The sequence below is a fragment of the Drosophila albomicans genome, chromosome X (genome assembly GCF_009650485.2).
Source record: "Drosophila albomicans strain 15112-1751.03 chromosome X, ASM965048v2, whole genome shotgun sequence".
In the NCBI taxonomy this organism is placed as follows: domain Eukaryota; kingdom Metazoa; phylum Arthropoda; class Insecta; order Diptera; family Drosophilidae; genus Drosophila; species Drosophila albomicans.
This window is the reverse complement of record NC_047627.2, coordinates 7,545,989-7,569,495: the sequence shown is the minus strand read 5'-3', so window position 1 is coordinate 7,569,495 and position 23,507 is coordinate 7,545,989. Positions and strand designations below refer to the sequence as shown.

At 41.0% G+C, this 23,507-nt stretch overlaps 2 protein-coding genes across 3 annotated transcripts in view; both read right to left on the bottom strand.

The window, feature by feature from the left end:
* Positions 1 to 807: 807 nt before the first annotated feature.
* Positions 808 to 2,814, bottom strand: LOC117577929 (polyglutamylase complex subunit TTLL1). Its single transcript, XM_034262932.2, has 4 exons — positions 2,290 to 2,814; positions 1,626 to 2,205; positions 1,231 to 1,571; positions 808 to 1,113 (listed from the first exon to the last, which is right to left on the bottom strand). Exons 1-4 carry the CDS (start codon positions 2,646 to 2,648, stop codon positions 828 to 830), a joined length of 1,566 nt encoding a protein of 521 aa, XP_034118823.1. The 5' UTR covers positions 2,649 to 2,814; the 3' UTR covers positions 808 to 827.
* Positions 2,815 to 3,227: 413 nt separating this feature from the next.
* LOC117578104 (uncharacterized) overlaps positions 3,228 to 23,507 on the bottom strand; it is a 156,242-nt gene continuing 135,962 nt past the window's right edge. For both annotated transcript variants that reach the window (XM_034263281.2, XM_034263282.2), the window contains 5 exons: positions 13,605 to 14,761; positions 11,696 to 11,932; positions 8,788 to 9,634; positions 7,966 to 8,723; positions 3,228 to 7,117 (listed from right to left, as the gene is read on the bottom strand). In XM_034263281.2, the coding sequence (XP_034119172.1) occupies positions 4,763 to 7,117; positions 7,966 to 8,723; positions 8,788 to 9,634; positions 11,696 to 11,932; positions 13,605 to 14,761 (5,354 nt within the window). In that variant the 3' untranslated portion in view covers positions 3,228 to 4,762. The remainder of the gene's footprint in view (positions 7,118 to 7,965; positions 8,724 to 8,787; positions 9,635 to 11,695; positions 11,933 to 13,604; positions 14,762 to 23,507) is intronic.

Here is a 23,507-nt window from a genome sequence, read left to right as displayed (position 1 = left end):
TAGGATCGCAAGGACCTTCCTTATCAATCGGCATCAACAAAATATGGGGTCATCTAAGGATCCAACACTTGTAATTTTTCAGTGCCGGGAGTCAAAGAAAATGTGCCGAAATTGCGAATTCCAGGATAACTCGAGAACCACTAATACGATTGGAATGTCCTTTGGTCAGTCGATAGGCCTTATTAATACACACCGTTTGACATATCACTTTCCAGGATACGCAAGGACCTTTAAAAGTTATAGCTTATTTTCTGAATAAAAAATATTCATTTTATCTCGAGTCCTGGCAAGATGTTCGTCCTTTTGAAAATGCCAATCGGTTTCTTTTTATTAGATGTATCCTTGTACCAAAGGACATTCCGATCGTCCTTCAAATGACCAAGATACAGCGGAATTTTGAAAATTTTAGCTATTTTCCTATACCAACCCCTTGAAAACTTTTCAAGAACATTTTTTTGTAACATTGTTGAAAAATTCATTTTTATAGCATACTTTGAGGGTGTGATAAGAGACGTTTTTCGAAAACAAGCTATATCTCGTCCGTATCCTGCCGGATTATCAACGGACTTGTATTGCTAGGATCGCAAGGACCAACTCTATCGATTGGTATCAAAAAAATATGGGATTATCTATGGATGCAACATTTGTAATTTTTCAGTCCGCGGGGTAAAGAATAGCTAGAGAATCGTAAAGACGATTGGGATAAACTTTGACAGGATAATAGTCCTGACTATTGTGCGTCGTTTAACATATGACTTTTGAAATTGTTGGCAATATTTGTATATTGCAATAAATGATATTAATTAATTAATCTGTTAAGTTCTGTTTTATTTCGACATGCGTTTCGATAACGAGACATTTGTAGTACAGCGTTTTGCTAACGTTTTTGATTTCTTGGCCATCTTCTTTGTTAACATCGGCGTTGGCATTGAGGCGCCCACTAAACACTTCATCAGACTCTTGGCCTTCCTTTGATGGCACATTGACTTCTTCGTTGTTGGTAAAGTGTCAACTGTTGTCGGCATTTTGGCTCGTGGCTTGGGCAGCACAACAGGTGTCAGAAGAGTGAAATTCTTCAAGGACTCCTTGCTGGGTGTTTTGGACCAGCGTTCGCTGTTGTTAAGGAAAAGTAGGAAGGGTTATTAGTTGAAGGAAAATCATAATATTCATTTTGAATAGATATTTCATAAACTATTGCGATAATGTGTCACATAAGTATCTCTTTCTTACTCTGGCATTCCACTGGGCGGTATAACGACATCGAGGACATTGTCAATGAGTCGCGTTTTCAGTGTGCAATCGTTTTTTGTCGTCGATTGTATCGATGGCGAAGTGTTGATCTCGATGAGCCAAGGCTTCAAATTGTTGTCGATAATAATGTCATAGCCATAGACCTCAAAGCAATGCCGATCATTGGCCATCACAGGAGCCACAGCATCCAAGGAGTGACGTATCGTCTCCTTGATGCGACGATAAAGTTTCTCCCAAACTCCTTCGCCTCGTATGCTGTCCAAATAGAGACAGAGATTCTGCATCGACCACTTGCCACCGTGTATGGTATTATATTCTTTCTACAAGGCCGCAATATACAATAAGATCGATAAGATCGAAGCTCGATTACTTACGTTATTCTTCTGTATGCTCACATTGGTGAGATGCATGAACACATTATCGATTTCGGTTTGATCGTATCTCTGGGTACAGAAGCGACAGAATCCCTCGTTGTACAGATACGCCTTGATCGGATTGAATGTAGTGACGAGAACATAAAGTCGTAGATCGAATTTCTTGCCACCAATGAGCAGGGGATTATCGATATACTTGGAGATGACACAGGTATCGCGATGGAAGTGTGGATAAAAGGTGCGAGCCTCGTATGCAAATCTCTTAAGCTTCGACAGTTTGTTGATCAAATAGATGCCAATGCCTTGTGACTTATCCGATGGCTTGACGATCCATGTGCTTGCCGGATTCTTGTGGAATTGCTCCACAAACAAATTGTAATCGGAGGGCAGCACAAATGTCATGGGTATTATATCCAAATGCATATACCGAGTGCCGCCAACTCCCAATTTCGTGTGCATGGGCATCGTTTCGGCCAATGCATCGCCTTTGCGCTCCAGATCCTTGCGATAGCGCTTTATGTTCTTCACCAACAGATCCTTACGCGATAGCTCCATTGAATTTGGAAAATGATTGATCATTCTGTGATGGAGAAAAGTTATGATGATTCAATCAATCAGTTTATCCTCGCAACACAAATCAGTTGTCAGACAACAAATTACTCACTGATCCGAACGCATGCGATATGGATGATCGACGCCAAAGATGTAGCGACAATTCTGTGAGCAGGCCCAATACAGATTCCATTCACCATCGAATGCAGGCACCTTTTGCCAGCCACGTTTCTGGAAGTTGTTGATCAACGCCGTCTTGTCGCAGTCCGTGCTATAGAATACACAATTGCGCTCCTTGCGCGGCCACGGACGATCCTTTGAGACCAATCCAAATATCTGTAACGGCAGCTTCGATTTGCTGCTGGCGCTGCTGCTGTTGATAGACGCATCTCTGTTGATATCGATGCAACAGTTGCTTGGATGGCTTATGTTACTACTCTTCTTTGACTTCTGCAGGCGAGCTTTCATCATTACAACTCTCTGAGCTATACAATACAATTTGGAATTTCGTTGATGGGCTGGTCCAATTCACTGAGAATTTATGCTATTTACTTCTAGATGGAGCATGTGTCTTAACTATGTGTAGTATCTATTGATTGTTGACTTAACAATATTAAAATTTACAATAAATTTTGAATGACAGGTGAACAGAGTTGTTGAAAATTACAAGAGAATCAAAGAAGCTTAGGGATTTAAGAGATTAACAAATTTCGTATATTTGTAGAAGACTATTTTCTAGAAAAGAAAAAAACTATTTCAGAAATTTCGAGAAAATATAAAAATTACATCATTTGATTGCAAATTTTACAAGAAAAATTTAAAGGAATGAATACGAATGAATATTATTAAATTTCCTTAAATATAAATAAATAAACCTATTTTCGATAATACTTACAATTGAAGAACTCTTCAAAATGATTCAACAAATATTCGATGTACATTAGAAAGCAGTTGGTTTATTTTTAAATATTATTTTTATTGAGTTTTTCTTTTATATTTTTTGTAATACATACAATGTTTTCTTGATCCACAGAAAATGTAATTTGCGTGTTTGTTTGTTGTTTGTCTATGCAACAATTGCATTGAATGAGCTCTGTTAAAGTGTGTATGCTTGTGAGTGTGTGTAGGTGTGTGTATAGACATATAGATAAATATTTATGTATGCGTGTATGCTTTAATTATGCAAAAGTATGTATCGTGTGTATAAAATGCACACGTATGCGAAAAAAATGACATAATTTCATTATGCTCTTCTATCAAACGTATCAAAAAACTTGGTTAATTATTTTGTAAATAATTTGCTATATGTGTAAGTGTATGTAACGCTCTGTGTGTGTGTGTGTGTGTGTGTGTGTGTGTGTGTACGTGTGTGTATGTGTGTGCATATCTATGTTTTTAGACATTAATTTAATAAATTTCTGATGATGTTTGTTTGTTGTGCATCGATATAATGAAGAGAGAACACACAGACAGACATACGAAGTAGTATGGATAGCATTAGCGTATTATTCATATACATATATATAGTACACATCGAACATTTAAGTATTAAGGGGAAAAGTGTGAGCTTTTCCCTCTTTATGAAAAATCGCAAGAAAACAACGAAAATCAAGTGCAGCAAAAAGATGATGCCTAAACGCTAAAACTGTGCCAAATCCATACACGTATGTTTTACCATATACATATATATGATGTACATACACACATATACATATACATACATACATATATAGTAATAATGTAATGTAATAATATGTTATTAAACTAATACTTATTGTACTCGTACATACAACATCATTTTGTAGCTGGGCTTTGCCACTTTCGCTTTCGTTCGCTCTCTCTCTCTCTCTTTCGATCTTTCTCCATCGTTTTCTCTCTCTCTCTCTGTTCTACTCGAAGAAGATGCATATTTGGATATTTTCATATTTATATATAGATGTATATGTAGTATTACTGATTATAATTATTATTATGTAGTTATTTTATTGATAGAAAAAAAAAACACTTCTTAAATCTAGGGTTTTTTAAGCGACAAAAAAAAAAGATAATGTTTAAATAAGGCGCAGTTCTTTGTTCGTTCAAAGATCGGCTACAGGTATACATACAAGTATATATATATATATATGGTATATATGTGTGTTTGTGTGTGTGTATATATTCGATTTATCAAAAGATGAAGAAGAAGAGTAGTGCATATAGATGTAGACGTATAGATGTATAGATGTACTATATCGTATGGTTAGCCTAATTATCTAGACACGTTGAGAAAGAGATTTATTTACATTTGGCCACTTCTAGAACTCCTTGAGGCTGCCGCCTCGCTTCAGCTTCGTCAGCCGCTTTAAGCTGGCACTCAACATGCCACCGCCTCCGCCACCGCTTCCAGCACCTCCTCCTCCTCCTCCTGCTCCACTCAATCCTGCGCTACGATCGCGTTCCCGCTGCGTGAACGTGCCACGAAAACGCACGCGTCCACGTCGCTGCTGGTCCCCGCCTCCTCCGACGCGTCGCCAGAGATCCGTGAGCGGCGGATGATGCTGATGTGGATGCTGCTGTAGGGTGCAACAGCACACCAACTCCTGCGATTATAATTTCTTCTCCCACACCACAATGTGCGCATCGTTCGAGTTGGCCGTCAACGGCGAACAGCTGCCCGAGGCGCCACCGCTGCCCGCTGTGGCCGCACTTCCGCCACTGCCGCCTCCGCCCGCACCTGATCCGCCCTTGTGACCCGGCGAACTGGCGTTGCTGTTGTACCACACATGGCGCCAATAGCCACGTCCGCCCATCAGAGTGATCACTGTGCGCGGTCCGTCGGCGCTTTGTTGCTGCTGCTGCTTCGAGTTCTGTTTCTGTTTGCGCTTCAACGTTGCCACAGCTGCCGGGGCCGCTTGCTTCTCCGACTGCAGCAGCTTGAAGCCATCCTCCGACTTGGGTGTGCTGTGTTGTTGCTGCTGCTGGTGTTGTTGCTGTTGCTGTTGCTGCTGATGGATGTCGGCGGTGGTCATGAGTCCGTTCTCGGAAATATTGCCCAGATCGCTGCCAGTGCCCGATGTCTTGTGGCTGGCACTGCTGCTGTTGCGTGACACCGAGCGTCCGCCAAACAGTCGAATGCCCACGCTCTCTTCACTGCCAGACGAGGTGTACAGACTGGATGACTTCGAGTCCACCGACCAGTTGGACAGGTCGAGGGAACGCGGACGCGACGCCTTCATGCGCAGCCGACGATCGAGGGTGCACACTTTGCCAGGGATGGCGGCCAATTCGGGATCGGAACGACGCATGCCCTCGTACATCATGTCCATGAGATTGCCCTGGGTGCCCTCCTCGGCATCGTAGTCCTCCTTCACAAAGATCAGCTTGCCATACAGGCCATAGACATCGCAATAGCCGTGCTCGCCATGCTGCGACAAGCTGCTCGCCGTCGCATGCAATCCGGTGGCGCCGCCAGCGGCTGCTGCACCCAGGCCACGTGGCAGGGTCTTTGACATGCGACAACCGGCATCGTTGCCTCCACCAGCACCAGCTGCTGCGCCCAGACGCTTGCGATGAAACGCTGGCGAGTTGGCCAACGATGCGCGTATCTTTGCCGTGAAACTTTGATCGAGCGAATGCTGTTTGTCCAGCTTGGAGCTGCGTGGCGAACATGTGGCTGAGTGTGGCAGCGAGGCAATTAGTGCCACATCCACAGGCGTTGTGGACACACTGCCAGGGGTCGAGAGGGATTCCTCTTTGCGGAGATCGCGACGCAAGATGACGTTGCTCTCGTCGAGATCCGATTCGGACAGCTTCTTGGGATCCGCATCGATGGCGGGCAGCTGCAGATCATCACCCATGCTGGGCACAGCCACCACAGTCGTAGTTGTTGTAGTTGTAGTGGCGTTGTTGTTGGTCGTGCTACTGTTGCTGCTGCTGCCTGTGTTCGCTGTTGTTGGCTTGTAGGAGGGATACACCTTGGGGATCAACGGCAAAAGGAAGGTGATGGGACCAAAGTGCGCATGACACGACATATTGATGCCGCCACTGATGATGGGCACACCCTCGAGCCGGGGCAGTGGAATGGTCACCGCAATGCCCACATTTGTGCCGACCCACAGCAGTCCCTTGCAGGCCATCAGGGCCGTCACATAGATCGAGCTGTTGTTCAGCGGCTGCTCCTTCTTCGCATCGTGTCGCAGCACACTCGACGCAATGTTGATGTCCTGCAGATGCTTAAACGTTTCGGTGTGATACAGACACAACATCGTCGAGTTCTTCAGCGATATCCACAGTCCGATGCCCGAGTGTGCCATCAAATTGACCTGTTGACTGGCGCCGTGTTGCACCTCGAAGCTGCGCTGCAATTCCCCATTGAGGGCGTTCAGCACATAGACTCGATTGCCGCACGACGCATAGATGTTCATGTTGATGGGCAACAGACTGGGCACCGGCAATCCGGTGTCGCCCAGCGCCACCTGCTGCGGATCGCGCAGCTGCCAGACACCGTCGTGGGCACGGCGATAGATCAACACCATGGCATTCGAGAGTGCCACATAGACGGCATCAAAGTGATAGAGTATGCGCTGCACTGCGCCCGGCACCGACCAGCTGCCCAGTTGCTCCTCCTGCTCGGGATTGCGGGCAGAGTAGACGAGGAGTTTGCGACTATCGGTGCCCAGCCAGACCAAATCACCGAGCAGACTGCTGTGCTCTTCGCGTGTGCGACACTGATCCAAACCCTTGACAAACTCTAGCGCTGACACTTGGGTCTCCACCAAATCGAAGGCGCCCGCTTCCCGTAAGTTGCCCGCCTGCTGGGGATGCTGGGCGAGCACGGTGATGTGCGACGAGGTGCCGTCGCTGCTGCACATCCACAGGTAGTTGAGCTGCTTGTGGCGACGTCGCGCGTTCCCGCTCTGCTTGGTGTCATTGGCGATGCTGTAATAGCAGCCACAGCGAACCTGCAAAAGGGAGTTTTACCATTAGCATTTGCGGAATTTTGGTTAATTTCTGATTACACTTTAATGTCGATAGTTGCAAAGCCAAGATTATTGCGATAAATTGTGTGTAACATTGCATTTAATGGCACAATTCGGATTGTTGCATATTTCGAAAGTGGCACAGTCGTGATAATTGCATTTGACCTCATTGCATTTAAGAGCAAATTTCGGATTTGGCACATTTCAGGCAAGATAATGGCATTTAAGTGCACATTTCGGATTATGGCATATTTCGATAAGGGCATATTCGTGATAATTGCAATATTTTTGCATATAATTCCATATTTCGGATAAATGCCACTTTGTAAGGCATACGATTGTATGTTTACAATAAAAAAATAGCATTTAAATGCACAACTGCTTGTAAACGATCTAATTTTGATTTACTAATAGTGGCAGCTAAACGCAAAATAGTTGTTAAATTGTGCCAATTAATGAGCTAACAAAAATACTGCTATCATTCGTGACTATCAAGGTCTATTGCGCACTTAACATCAAATTGGATCCCAAAATATTAGTTAGTTTTAATTAATTCATTAATTTTTAGACGCAAAATTGTTGTAAACAATCAATTCATTATTAACGACAGTTTAATGCACAACAGCTGTTGAGTAATAATGTCACATAAACGCCACAAATATTGCCATAACCATTGTCACTGTTATCATCGAATCCATTTGAAATCAAGATGGACACAGGCACCTTATTTAGTTTAACTGTACATTGCAGTTAATTGCATTTGATTCTTGTCTAATAGTTGGCTGTGCATTTGTCGAAAGTATATTGCATATATTTTAGGCTCCACTTACCTCTGTTTGATGCTGTGATCGATAGACGGGCATCGCCTTGACAAAGAGCGGCATTTTACGCGACTGCTTCTGCTGCACAGCCTCCTGCAGCTGCTGTTGCTCGTACGTCGATGGCTGTTGACTGGGCGACAATTGTTGCTGGCCACTCGCATGCGAATGCTGCGAATGATGCGGATGCTGATACGTGGACTGCTGATGATGATGATGCGAATGATGCGGATACGTCGACTGCTGATGATGTGCGGACTGCTGATGACTGTGCTGTGAACGCTCCCACGCTGGCGAATTGTTCGGATCGAGTGCCAATTGGGCCAAACGCAGCTCGGTGATCCATTCCTTTTTCACATTGGGCGTTTGCGTTTGGAATGTGAAGGTCTCCTCTTTGCCCGATTTGTGGCGCCCGATGAGCTGCAGACAACACGAATCGACCCAGACCATTTCCTCATCCTTGCGCTGTATCGAGCCCTGAATGGTGTTCAGGACATTGCGTGTCGTATTTGAGTTGAGCTCCTTGTAGCTGCCCTTGAGGCTGCCAACCAGATCGTGTATGCGCGAGATCACCTCATAGTCGTACATCAGCGTGCTCATCTCGTTGCACAAATTGTCCGCTCCATTCGTGAGCTGTGCTGCCGGCGAACTGTGCGCATCGCCAGCGATGCCAGCAGCCTGGCCATAGCCGGAGAGCGTTGCATTTGCATAGCCAGCGCTGGGATTGCCGCTGCTGCCATTCGACTTGAGACTGCCGCCGCGATTCAGACCTGAAAAGGAGGATATAATATTAGAGTACTACAATATTATGGTATACTCAATGAGGTTGCTCACCTGCTGTTAGCACTCGCGACAGCGTTGCCGATGTTGTGTTGTCCACGATCTCGACATCGTTGACGGGAAACATCCACTTGAAGGTCAGCTTCTCGGTGGCACCAAAGTCATGCGACTGTTTAGGCGCCACTGAGACACAGATCACTTTATCGTTGAGCAGCAGCAGTCGCCGCTGCTTGCACTTGACAATGAAACCAGCCTGATTGAATTCCATGTGCGTGACATTATCCTCGCGCAGCAGATAACGCGCTCGATTGCCGCTGTTGTCGCTGACGCTGTTCAGATAACGGGTGTTGAAGGTGCCGCTGATGTGGCCAAGCATCTCCTTGAAGGCCTGATACTGTTCCGCTTCGCGTTTGCTCTCATTCAACAGTTCGGCGAGCAGCTCCAGCTGCGACAGCGCCAACTGCAGGGACATGCGATCGTGATGTCCTTGCGGCGTGTACTTCAGCAGATCCTGCAGAAAGAGTATGAACTGGGGAAAACGTTGCACCGGCTTCACCATCAGCCCGAAGAACGACAAACGATCGTGGGCGCTGATCTGTTTCACTTTAAAGAAATCCGCCAAGGCCGATTTGCGTTTCTCCTCCATTTTGGCCAGCTCCATGGCAGCGGAGAAGTTGTTAATGAACCCGGAGTAGATCTCTAGCAATTGGGGTTTGCCAAAGGCGCTGACAAAACAATCGCCGATCTTCTCGTCGCGATCCCAGTTGCGTACGCATTCGGCCAACGAGATGCGAAACAATTTATGCGAGTGCAGAATGTCCGGCAAGCAATGGAAGAGTGTGGCGATCTTCACAGGATTCAACACTGGTGGGCTGCACTCTTCGAGTGGTTTTTTGTAATCCTAAGAAAGGGAAGAGAATGCAAATCAGTTGAAAAGTGAGTAAATTGTGTGTTCCATTTAATTATTCAATTAAATCAATTCTAGTTTACCAAAAAAAGGTTGACCCATCTGTGATCGCCATTCGAATGCTGGGTTGGGTTATTATTTTTGGTTTGGTTTGGTTTTGGTTTTGGTTTTTTAACTAATTTTGCAACTACTTATTTAGTGTTAAATGATTGTCAAATGATTCATGTGAATGCGAGTGTGAGTGTTCGAGTGTTTGATACAATTTTTATAGTGTGTGTTTTGTTAGTAGTGTGTATGTGTGTGTGTGTGGAGTTTGTTATGACGGAGAGTGGCGGCATATGACGTGGGAATTGGATGGCATGTAAAGAAGAAAACAACAAATGAGTTCACATGAGAGTTTCAATTAGTCGCTGCTTATTACAAATAGAGTTGCGATTTAAGCTGAGTTCGTGAAATGCTTTGCAAATCTTGCCATGGCCATAGATTAAGCACAATCATTCATTAACAAATGTTTAAGTTAAACATGCAAAAAATAACATCGTAAATTAAGTGTTTTCCTATTATTTGTTGTACTCATATGTGCAACAACTAATGATTATTATCTTAATTCGATATTTGTATATTATATTTATATTTCTTTTTTATTCATTTTAAATGTACAATCTAAAATACCGAATGTTAACAATTTTATTAAAATTTTGAATATTAATTCATTACTTTTTGTTTTAAAAAGCACACACGATGAATACAAATTTTATATTTTTTAAGTTAAAAAAGTCGAATTAATAACGCATACTGGATTGTAAGTAAGGTATTCATAAAAAAGTGATTTATTTGCTGGTTTACACTATATTAAGTTTAATCCATGACCATAGCTTTAAATCAATTCAATATTAAGTACAAAATGAGAAGGAAAAGTTTCATAACTACGATGATTACAAGTAGTAAGCTTTTAGTTTAAACTTGTGCAAAGAAAAAGTAGTTAGTGAAAAATATGTATTATTACTTAAGCTAAGTCTAAAGGTGATTATTGAGAGTAATGTATGGAGAAACTAACTACTTAAGGATGTCATGAATTTAGTTTATTTTTTTTTGACTGCCATTTCCCAAAACGAAAATTATGTAAGCGTAATTTTCTACGATATTGAAGCAGTATATAACTATTTTTGCAATTATTCAGACTTGAGATTTTGGAGCAAAAAACTAAAAAAAAAAAAAACCAAAGAAACTAAACCGAAATAAATAAGAAATATATTATATATTTATATAAATACAATAAATATTAAAATATGGATAACGAATTGCTTGGTGCGAATTCCGTTGAGGATAAAATTATGGAATTGGATGCGGACAAAGTGTGCCTGGTGACGGACACATTCAGCAAGGCGGACCTATTTCTGCAATCGAATGAAAAGTTTGGCTACATCAAGCTCAATGCGCCGGGTTTGTATAACTTCCGATTGCCACAATCGGAATGCGAATGTGTGCACGATGTGAGCACTGTCAACGTGGAGCAGATGGAGGAAGGTGAGCTAACGGACAAGTGGATGAAGGAGCCGATGGATGAGATAAATTTAATCCAAGCAGAGGAGGAGCAGCAACTGGGACTCTTGCAACGCGATGAGGCAACTGGTGAGCTGTACATGTTGCTGCCACTTGAAGTGGATGTGTTGCTGCAGCCAGAGCAGCAGCTGTTGCAAGAGTTGCCCGCGGAGGAGGAAGAGCAGGCGGAGGAGGAGAAGGAGGCGGGCCAAAATGACGAGGATGAAGATGAAGATGAAGCTGATCATGAGGATTTGTCACAGACAACGCTGACGGACACGCCGAAGTTGCCACCAGAGCAACTGCACGAAGTCTGCCACTTTGTGGTGCCCAAGATGAGTCTCAACTTTCAGCTAACACTGCAAATTGGCAACTTGGCAACCGAAGCAGACGAAGACTAACGAGAGTCCCACTCAAAACATAAACCAAAAACTTGTGCTTATTTCTATGTGTGTATATAGTATAGAATATAAATTTCGTGTTAAACAGGCAAAAAAAAAAAAAAAAACTCACATTGACTAGACGTTGCAGTGTGGCCACATACGAGTTCTCGCTGTGCACGATGGCGGCCACAATGTGTCGCCGCTTCAGCTGCTGCTGCGACAATCCCGGCGGCGCTGGTGGCAACATTGGGACTATCAATCGACTGTGTGCGTTCCGTGCGGTGCCGTTTGCTCGACTGCCCGGCGGCAGCATCAGATCCATGTCGTAGCGATGGCTGCCCGCCTCCGAGCTGGCATCGTCTTCGTACTGCAAATGTAAGACGCAAATGTTAAGTATACGCCGGGTATTATACCTCCAGTTCGGTACGGTTTGGTTCGTCTGTTTTCACATCTCAGATCTCTAAGCTGAGGCCACCCAAATTCTTGAGTTGGCACGTTTTAACTGTTTGCTTAGCATTTGAACACTCCTCTTCAAGTGAGCTCTAAGAATTTTCAAATTATAAATGTTGCACTAATAATCTAAAGGATTACTTAATCTAATAATAATTCCAAGCGAATAAGGAAATGAAGGAACAATTTGAAATGACATTTGAAATGACCGAATTGCCAATCATTTGAAAATTCTTTAGTGCTACACAAGCTTGGCTGAAAGCTCTTTCTCTTGATGCTTAAAAATGCTTTTTAATTTTATTTATTTAAAATAATAATTGAACAACAAACTGCAGTATTCTCTCTGCATTTTTCATTCTAACAAATTTCAAATTGCTTAATTGGCTTCAAATGCCATCGCTATTTGATGATAAGTCGAATTTTTGTTGTAAATACATCGAATTCTAAACGCCACAGTATATTGTTTTGCTAAGTATATAAATGTAATGGTATATTAATATACCATTTATCGGTCTGCTCTTCCTATGCTGTATATGGTAATACAAATAATAATTAGACCTCGACATATTTATAAGGATGAATTTTCATGATAACAAAAAATACATATTTTAAAATGTTTATTAATGTATTTAGTATATTCAACTAAATACAAAGTTTGGTATAAATTGTTGAAAAATATAAAAAAAATTTGAATGAACGACTTTACTAGCTTGTTTCAATACATTTGTGATCTGTCAACATTAACTGCTGTCCTCAGCTTACTGTACTGTCAGTATACTATAATTGTTGGTATAAAATATACCATTTTTAATATATATATTTTTACTAGATTGTTTCAATAAATTTGGGATATCCCACCTTTAATTGCTGCCATGATGTTTACTGTGCTGCCAATATACCATATTTCTTGGTATATTAATATACCGTTTAATAATATACAATTTTTACTAGATTGTTTCAATACATATTGAATCTCCTAAGTTTAATTGCTGTCCTGCTCTTTACTGTGCTGTCAATATACCATATTTCTTGGTATAATAATATACAAATTTGTAATATACGACTTTTACTAGTTTGTTTCAATAAATTTAGGATCTTCCAACTGAAACTGCTGTCCTCAGCTTACTGTACTGTCAGTATACTATAATTGTTGGTATAAAATATACCATTTTTAATATATATATTTTTACTAGATTGTTTCAATAAATTTGGGATATCCAACCTTTAATTGCTGTCATGATGTTTACTGTGCTGCCAATATACCATATTTCTTGGTATATTAATATACCGTTTTATAATATAAAATTTTTACTAGATTGTTTCAGTACATCTTGAATCTCACAAGTTTAATTGCTATCCTGCTCTTTATTGTGCTGTCAATATACCATACTTCTTGGTATAATAATATACAAATTTTTAATATACGATTTTTACTAGTTTGTTTCAATAAATTTTGGATCTTCCAACTAAAACTGCTGTCCTCTGCTTACTGTACTAAGCTGATTACTGTGCTGTCAATATACCATATTTCTTGGTATAATAATATAATCGAAATAAAGTTCTCATAGTCTATTTGTTTAAGTACTCACCTCTGGCACACCGGGCATCATTTTGCTGGCTCCCAAATTTGCCAGCTTTTGTGGCGAGCTGGCATCCAGCAACGTGTTGCCGCCACTGTGGCCCGTGGCATTTGTGGCTGCTGCTGTTGTTGCTGACGATGATGCTGCTGCTGCTGTTGCTGCTGCTGTGGCTTTTGTGGCAGCGGCGGCGGCATCGGGCAAATCGAAACTGGAGCCCGACGACTGGCGACCATCGCGTCCACCGACATCGTACTGATGCGAGGAGCCGCGTCGTATGGAGAACCAGCGAGAGAGTCGACCGCCAGGCGATTCACCTGGTGTTGTGATATCTTCGCGCTGCGCCGATGAACCCGAGCTGGGCATCGTGCAGGCGCTGGCCCGTCGCATAATCATGTTACTGTCGCACTGTGATTGGGATTGTGACTGCGATTGCGAATGCGATTGGGTTTGGGTTTGGGAGTGTGACTGTGACTGGGACTGGGATGTGGCAGCCGTGCGCCATTTGTCAAAGGACAAATGCTGCTTGGCCTTGTTGAAGGTGGAACGCAATTGCGAATTGCGTTGATTGCCGGCACTTAACGAACTCACGCTGCTGCTTGTCTGCTCCTCTTCGGTCAATACCTCCTCGTCGGAGTGGTTGTTGCTGTTATTGTGTGATGTGGTTGCTAATTGCTGTTGCTGATGCTGCTGCTGCTGCTGCTGCTCGTTGCGCCTTTCACGTCCTGGCGATTTTGTGTCCCGCTCGCTGCTGCTGCTCGCGCTGCTGCCAACGACACCGACACCAACACCAACACCAACAGTGGCAGCCTGGCCACCGTTGGCGCTGAAGCTTCCGCCGGCAATTGTGGCGCTGTCTGCCTGCTGGCCAATCTGGTAGACCGCCGCCTTGGGCTGCCTCAGCTGTTGCTGCTGCTGTTGTTGCTGCTGCTGCTGTTCGGCTATGCGACGACTAAATGCGCTATGCAATTGAGCTGTGGTCACACTCGCCTTATTGCTGCCCTGAGCTGGCGGCGCAGTTATAAACGAGGATGTCTGTATCTGTTGATGATTGTGATGTTGTTGTTGCTGTTGTTGATGTGGCTGCAACTGTTGCTGCTGCTGCTGCTGCTGTTCTTCCTGTTCGGCCAAAGTATCCTCCCATGAGCCAGAGTTTAATTTGTGTTCATCTGAAATATATAGAGAAGAGGCAATTTTTCTAGATTAGTTTACTGCGCAATGCGATGATGATGATGATGACGATAGCAAAAGTGCTCGCAAAATGTATTTGGCGGCAATTGTGGATTACTACAACTTTAAGTGACTGGCCATGGCCATGTGCAACAGCAACAGTAACAGCAACAGCAACTTGTGTGTGGCATGCGTGGGCATCAAAGCCAAGAGACCGACAATCTGCGCCGCACCAAATTGGCTGAAACAAATCAAAGTTCTTGGCAAGAACTGTCGCGAATTGCCCGCGCAACTCGTTAGCGCCGGCGATAGCTGTGTTTCATTGTCTCTGTCTGTGTGTGTGTGTGTATGTGTATGTGTGTGTGGGTTGTTTTCTAGTGGCCATGGCCACAGGCAAGAGCAACAGCAACAGCAGCAGCCAGTTACCAATAGGCAGCAGACAGCAACAACTCCCACACATTAGCAACTTTGCATTTGCCTCTCGGCACTGACAGCATTTGTCATGCCACAAGCAAACAACACCCGTATCAAGCAATAACAGTAACAGAAACAACCGACAACCAACAACCAACAACAAAAATAACCAACAACAGCAACCGACAGCGACAATCGGGACAACAATTGATGCTGAGTTTCGTGCCAATTCACGTGGTCGTAATTAATCATGTGGCAAATTTTGCGATAACTGCGATTTAAATGCTGCCGCTGTTGCTGCTGCGGTTATTACACCCGGCCAACGCAATGCTGTAAATGGGGTATTACCATTAAGTGGTCAGCAGGAAGTACTACAAAATAAATCTATGATAAATACAAAAAAAAGATACAGCAAATCTTTGATGTGTTCTCTTAATATAGCAAGTTAATTTTAAACTTATGCAAATTACTTTTTTCTTTTGACATTTGCTTTGTTAAAATCAGAGTTATTAAATTAAATCCTAGCCTGAAGGCTTCAGTTGCTTTGACTTGAATTTGAATTCAACGTTAAATCTATCAAATGCAAGTATAATTGAATTTTGTATTTGCAGCAATACAATTAATTAATATCATATATATCTTACAAATATCTAATCGAATGCCAAGTAGACGACTTTGAGTTGGAGAGTTGCAAAGTTCAAAGATTAAAACAGGGATGCTCAACGCCTATACACTGAGTGCACTTTTGTTTTTGTAGATGCTCTGTGCTTATGGCTAGTGCGCCCATACGCACCGTGCATATGGGCTTCGATTTGCATGCGAAACAAAAACAATTTTGCTTGTTTCTCCATTCCATCTCTTTCCGTCGTCACGCTTCGCTGACCGCAATGTATTTTGTTTTTGTTTTTTTCTCGAACACATGCACTGGAACTTATTCTTCTGTCTGGGTTGGGTTTTGATTTATTTCGTGGTCGACCATCGTAAGTGTTATGTTAAATTTTTTGGTGGGTTAGAAAAATGAGTGATGAATTGGAGAGCACTTTTTTTTACCAAAAACTTTAAATGTGAATATAATGCGAAATATGCTTCGTAGTTCTAGATGTAAATATAAAATAGAATCGTAATTTCTCTCAGTGCACAGCTGCGCCCCAACACAAAAGCGCCGCTACATATGTACACGTTTTCTTGTGTCTGTGTTAGTAAACGCACTGCCATAAGACGAATTTGAGCACCCCTGGATTAAAATATTAATTTTGGGTATAAATATGAACATTTTCTTGAATGTGTTGTAAAAGCAAAGAAATTCAAATATACAAGTTTGTATATGCTCGACGAATACTGTCTTCAAAACAGTTAATATAAGAATGTAATTAGAATATTTTATAAGAATAATATGAATAGAAATTTTGAGAAGTGAAAAATACTAATTTGCAACACAAACCTTAATGATGAGATTGATATGTTTTCAGGTCTTATCAACTTGATTATTGGCCTAACAATAATGATATTATTTGAGCTGGTTTTGACATGTTTTATGTTCTCATATGGTGCTTCAGCAATATATACAGTTGCAGGGTATAACAAAGTCGAGTTTGCCGCAGAAACGTGGCCGAACTTATTACTGTTGCTTGGACACTGTCCTTTGCTTGGGCGTGGCCTGATTTTCATAGTACAATCTTTTACATTGAAAGCAACAGGGAATAACAAAGAGAGTGAGGGAGAGTGGCAGGGAGAGAGGAAAGAAGAGGAAGGAAGAGAGTGAAGTAGAGTAGGAGAGGAAAAAAGAGGCCTAAGAGGCGACACAGAAGCAACGAAATGCCGGCAGACAAATATTTGCCAATTTCAAGGCATCTTACAATATATTGCCAGCATGTGGGAATGCGTGTGTGTGTGTATTAGTGTATATGTGTGCATGTGTGTGTGTTAAGGGTACAGTGCCCTTTCCCCACACGCACTTAGAGCATGAATCCGTTTTTACAAAATTGAGTTTGTGTAACTTTTTTTGGTTCTTTCTTTTTTCGTGCATATGGCGTATATTGAAAGCATCTAAGCAAAAGGTTGCCAAGGGGTATACTCGCTTGCCACACACGTGTTGCACATGTAAATTAGAGTTTTAATTGAGAATATCTATTTACAGCGTATGTTGTAGTCGATCATCATCATGCAGCGATCGACAGCGAAGGACTTACGCCACTTTGTACTAATGACAAAGTTTGTGCGTCTTTTCGCCAAATTTGTTTGCTTATCTGCGAGAATATCTCGTATCTCATACATATATACTATATATACATATACACATATATATACATATATGTATTTATTTATGCACACATTTTGATTAAGTTAAACCATGCTTTGAGTTGAGTTGCGTTAATAAGCTCGCCAGGCAACAACTGGGTTAAAACATGCAAATATATGTACATACATTTAGTAGAACACACTAAACTCAGGCAAAAGTACAATATTTATTCGAAATACATTGCTAACGAGCGAGCTGGCTATTGGATAACTCTTGGCAATTATGCGCACATTTCAATTAATATGCAACAATTAAAGTAATTATGTGATAAGACAGTGTGGTGTGTCTCTTTACCTCAATTAAGATACTTATTTATTTAATTTCATTCTGTATTACTATATGTATGGTAAAATGGTTAAATGATGATAATAATAATAATAATAATAATAATAATAATAATGATAATGATAATGATAATGATAATGATAATGATAATGATAATGATAATGATAATGATAATGATAATGATAATGATAATGATAATGATAATGATAATGATAATAATAATAATAATAATAATAATAAAAATAATAATAATAGTGATAATAATAATTATAATAATGGTAATGATAATGATAATGATAATAATAATGATAATGATAATGATAATGATAATGATAATAACAATAATAATATTAATATTAATTATTATAATATTATAATATTATTAGGCCCTCTTTAAGAATTAAATGGCAAACAATTCTTTTTACAAATTAATTATTTTGTTCATCTTTAAATGCGATTAAGTGCTTTCAATTAAACGCATCATTTATGTTAAGTTCAATTACAATGACACTTAGAGTATTCAATTAAATGCTTTGAGTGGAATTAAGTTCAAATAAATTGTGGAGCACTTTTTTTTGGACAAGTATCGTTTGATGCTGTAAAGTGCATAAAACAATGAGAACATTTTAACATTTTTAATTGATGCGAGGCAAAACAACTCATTCAAGTTAGTAGATTATGAAATATGACCAACTTCCTGAACCACTTTACCAACTCTAAGCAGAGAGATTTGGCCAAAATTTTGCATCTTTGAAGCGAACCTCATATATTACAAGTATGCTGATGCACATATTGTACATATATTGGTAAACTGCTGAAATGGGACGATCACTAATGCGCCTGTCAATTAGCAGAGCCAGCAAAATGGCCTAAGGCTTGGCATTGCGTATACGCCCAGTGTGTCGAATGCGCATTACATGGCACACTCACACACACACGTGTTCGGTATGTGTTCTGTTCTGTTTTCTGTGTTCTATGTTGACCGCCCTTGGCCAAGAGCAGCAAGCAAAGTCGACGAGTCGACGCCTCGGCGAACTGCACAAAAAGAGTTAGCTGCATGAGTGCAAATGAGAATTGAGTGTGTGTAATGTGAGTGCATTCATAGTTGCACCGCTTTGGGTTTCATTGGCAGACTCATGGCCGCCAACACACACACTTACACACACACACACACAGAGCAGTGCTTTTTGAACTGCATTCTGCATAAGGAAAACAAAAAAAAAAGAAAAACCGAGCCACAAGTGGCTAGTGGATGTTGTGCAATATTTCATGCACACATTATTACGTATACGCAGCGTTTTATGGCCTCGACGATAGCACATTAATTATGATCGAAAAACTTAAACTCAAGCTCAACTCTCCTGGCACGCGATTGCGATTTACAGCAATCCAGGCACACAGCAACAACCACTCCCCTCCACTCCTTTTTGCATAATGCGTCGTCGTCAGCGATTTGCACAGAAATCATATAAAAATTAATCATACGCCATGTGAATCGCGGAGGTGGTATGACAAAAACGTAAAACGTGAAACAAAACGCAACATTTGCATAACAAACCCAGTCAAAATGTCAGTCAGCGAGTCAGACTCAGAGTCAGAGTCAGAGTTAGAGACATTCAGTCATTCATTAGTTTTTGGCTCGATTGGTAATTTCTAGTCATGATTAATGAGGCTCATTAAAGCAGACTTCGACTGCAGGCAGCGGCTCAGCGACTGCAGCTGAAAAATAAACATGCTAATGACTCGCGCACTAAACTTCAATTATACAAATTATAATAAAATACTATTGTACTCGTACTATATGAAGCAGCCCACGACAAGACAAGAGAATCAACTCAAAAAATATCACATTCAAATGCTGTAAAAAGCAGCGTCAAATTCCAAGAATTATACTTTTTACTTTTGTGATGCTTTCAGCTTTGTCGTCAACAAAAACAAAACAGAATGAAAGCAGACATACATATTACAATTACACGATGCGTGGGCGCAAATTGCATATTATAATAACACAAGAAATAACTGCAAATCGTATTAAACGGAATTACAAAGTAAATATGAAAATATCTCAAGTTACTTTAAGATATTCTTGAGGCAAATATTTGCAAATTTAAATATAATTTGAATGAGTTGAAGTAAAGTTCAATGTAAAGGAATTTAACTCTAATGTCAAGCCAATAATGTTTGAACACAATGTTTAATAAATACATAATAAAATGAATAATTATACAAAACAAATTCAAACATGCATTATTAATGCACTTTTTATGAAACAGAATTACAAAACAAATATGGAAATACTTTAAGTTTACTTTCTTTAGGTAAATATTGCAAAATTAAATTGAATGCAAATTAAATTAATGTTCAACAATATGTAAATGAATTTCATATTGCCACAAAATATAAATAGATACCTAATCAGCACTTCATACACTGAGACCCAAGAGTGTCTTGAGGATTATTGCAAACTTACAACTATCAAATCATCAACTATCAATCGAATGGCTTAATATCTTATCTAATTAGCAATCACATTTAAGCACAAGCAACAATTACACATTGAAATCAACTTTTTTAACTGTGCAGAAGTCAAAGCTTGCTAATTGAAAAGACAGCTACAAGTGGCCACTAAAATGTGGCCAATTCAATTGACTTTTAACAGATTTGAATGGCTCAACTTGCAGTCGCTTGGCTGTTGCTCGAATTGAAACTTTTGGCCGCAGCTTGTCGCGTGTTTTATAAATTGTTTGTCAGCCAGCCAGCCAGCGCCATTGGCAATGCCAATGACAATCTATGTAAGTTGTTGTCTGTGTTTGGGTTTTTTTTTTTTGGGCGAAAGTCACCTGCTGCGCTTCGTGCAGCATGCGGTCTAATGAGGCCGCCACTTGCCGCATTTGCTGGCACGAGTTGCAAAGTAATTTCGTGTGCGATGTGTCTGAACTGAACTGAGCTGAACTGAACTGAAATTGAGAAGCACGCAGCGCACATGCACTTTAAGGCAAAGCTCATTCACTCAGTTAACCGCAAGAAGCAAGTTTTGCCGCGGGATGGCGAAGGATGGGAGGGGAAGGGGGAGGAAGAGTGGGTGCTTAACTTTCAGCTTTCAGCTTGGTTTGGCCTGGTTAAAATGGAGCTCATTACGCAGCCGCCGCCCCGAAAAAGAAAAACAGCTTAGAGAGCACGATGATGAGGATGACGATGGTCGATATACGATGAGATGAGGATGGATGCTTTATGGATACGCGCGTGTGTTCTTAATCCAAACACCGAGCCCAAACACCAGCAACAAACACAAACACCACCACCACGTGTCTATAATAAGTGGAAATTGCTTTCTATTTGCAATTTTGATGACGATGCGATGCTTCAGACTGAACCTAGAGACCAGAGACCAGAGACCAGGCCAAAAGCAAGCAACGCGTGTCTTTTGCCATAAACTAATTATTATAATGTAAATCACACACGCAACCCGACCCGACCCGACTTATGTTTTCCTGTGGGGGCCAAAGAAGAAGAAGCTGCTGCTTCTGTCCAGGAAGCTCTCTATAAAATATCCCATCCATTCACATAATTACAAGACACAGAAACAGAAAAGCCAAAGGAAAACGCTGGAATTTCTATACAAAATTTATACGAGAAATAATTATTCTTCAATTGCAAACTTCTGCAGATCTTTATCGCATAAATAATCCGCTCTCTAGATATGTACGTATGTCAAACTAATGTGCAGCGAGTGAACTGAGGGAAAAATCTGTGCCAGTTGCAATAATTAATGGCATTAGAAGTAGGTGTTGAGGAAATTAGAAATGCCGACGACGGAGCTGCTTCAGCTGTGCCAAAAGAAAAAAAGTGATAAACTTGTTCAATTTTACGACTGCTGCTGCGTTCATAAAATTGCAAATTGTTTGGCAATTGGCAACACACACACACACAACAACAACAACAACAACAAACTGACACAAAAATGTAGCAGTCAAAAGCGAAGGCAGAGGCGTTGAATCAAATATTCGAAATTGGGTTAAATCATCGACAACAACCGAAATGAATTTGGCTCAAAAAGGGTACAAAATGAATGAATGAAATGTCTGCAATTAGAGCAAATGGTAAATAATCTGTGCGAATGATGAGCAAATAGCCAAATGATGAGCCAGAGAACAAAGGGGATTGAAAAAATATTTCTAGCTATATTCATTCGACTTTGTCTGGCAATTTTTGGGATAATATACTCTTATAGTTTACTATAAGTTAATATATTAGACATTAGTTTCTCTGTTTAATCCATTTCGATTTATTATAGTATGTATTCTATTTCTCAAATTTTCCCTTTTTATTCTATATTTATTTTTGGGTTTTTTTTTATAAGTACTGTTGGTTATTATTTTGAGACAGACCATTTTTTTAATACCTTTTGATTTAGTATAATACTTGATATATTCTTCAACTATTTGCTTTTCATTCTATCAAATACTTTTTTTAAATTTATATTTTAAAGTTTTTCATTAATATATTAGTTATTATTGTCAGCTGTATTCTGTATTTTGTTTACGCATTTTGATATATTTTTTAAATATGTATATACTTTTCATTTAACGTATTTCTGCCCTTTTATTATTTTCTTGATGGCGTATTTACGTTTTGACTTGAGCATTATTGTTGCTTATTCCTCTCGAGTTGACTTAATAACTTGGCCTGCTTATTGGCATCTGGCATCTGGCCGTAGATTTAACATGAAAAGTTTCATATTTTGCTGCGTATTTATTATTTTGCAACTGTCGAGGGGCAACCTGACGTATGCGCAATGTGCGATAAGAGACGGTGGCCCGCATTGAATTTGACCGGGCAAACGCGTGGGATTAACAAAAGCAGTCAACAACTGTCAGAAGACGACCTTGCCGCTTGCCACTTGCCACTTGCGACTTGCCACCTGCCACGTTAACTTTCGCACGTTGAATAGGGCTTAATTAGCAAATCATAAACAATGAGTTGAGAGTTGAGTTGAGTTGAGTTGTGTTGTGTTGAGTTGGGTTGTGGACTAGTTTACAGTCAACAGCCAGCAGGCAACCGTTAGCTGCTACATGCCACTTGCCACTTGCCAGTTGCCACTTGCCAGTTGCAACGTGTGTCCCACATGAATTATTTAGCTGTGGACTGTGATTGGTACCTGGGCATCTGGGCGTGTGAAAATGTCAGAATCAAATTAAACTGTTTGCGTTGCATGCAACTTGCCTCGTGTGTGTGTGTGCATATGTGGCAACGAAATGATAGAGAGAACAGCTGCGGCGACCCTCTCAGCCTCAGCCTCAGGTTCAGTCAATTGCAACTGCCAACTTGTGTCCACTTGACGCTGGCATAGACAGTTGTTGCCACAATCGGAGGTGCAACAGCAGCTAAAGATAAGAGTGTAGTATAGAAGAGAGTGTTGGCTCTTTTGCTTTTTTACCTATTTTAAGGCATTTGATGAAAAACAAAAACACAAGCAGCGAAGGAGAAGGAGAAGGAAGCGCAGTTGATAGAGAGTCGAGGCGATGCGATGCCTTTGCTTTTGCTTTTGCCTCGCTGCTCAGATGGATGGATGAATGCGAATGTGGGCTCTTGAATGTGCCACATGCCACATGCCACTGCCTTTGACTATTTTTAGCGGTCGCTGAGCTGCAAACAATGCGGCGACGTCAAGTGGCCTGACTCGCCTACCTCCCTCCCTCCCTTCTTCCTTCTCCGCTTCCCCGCTCCCTGGACTGTCCAAATGACGA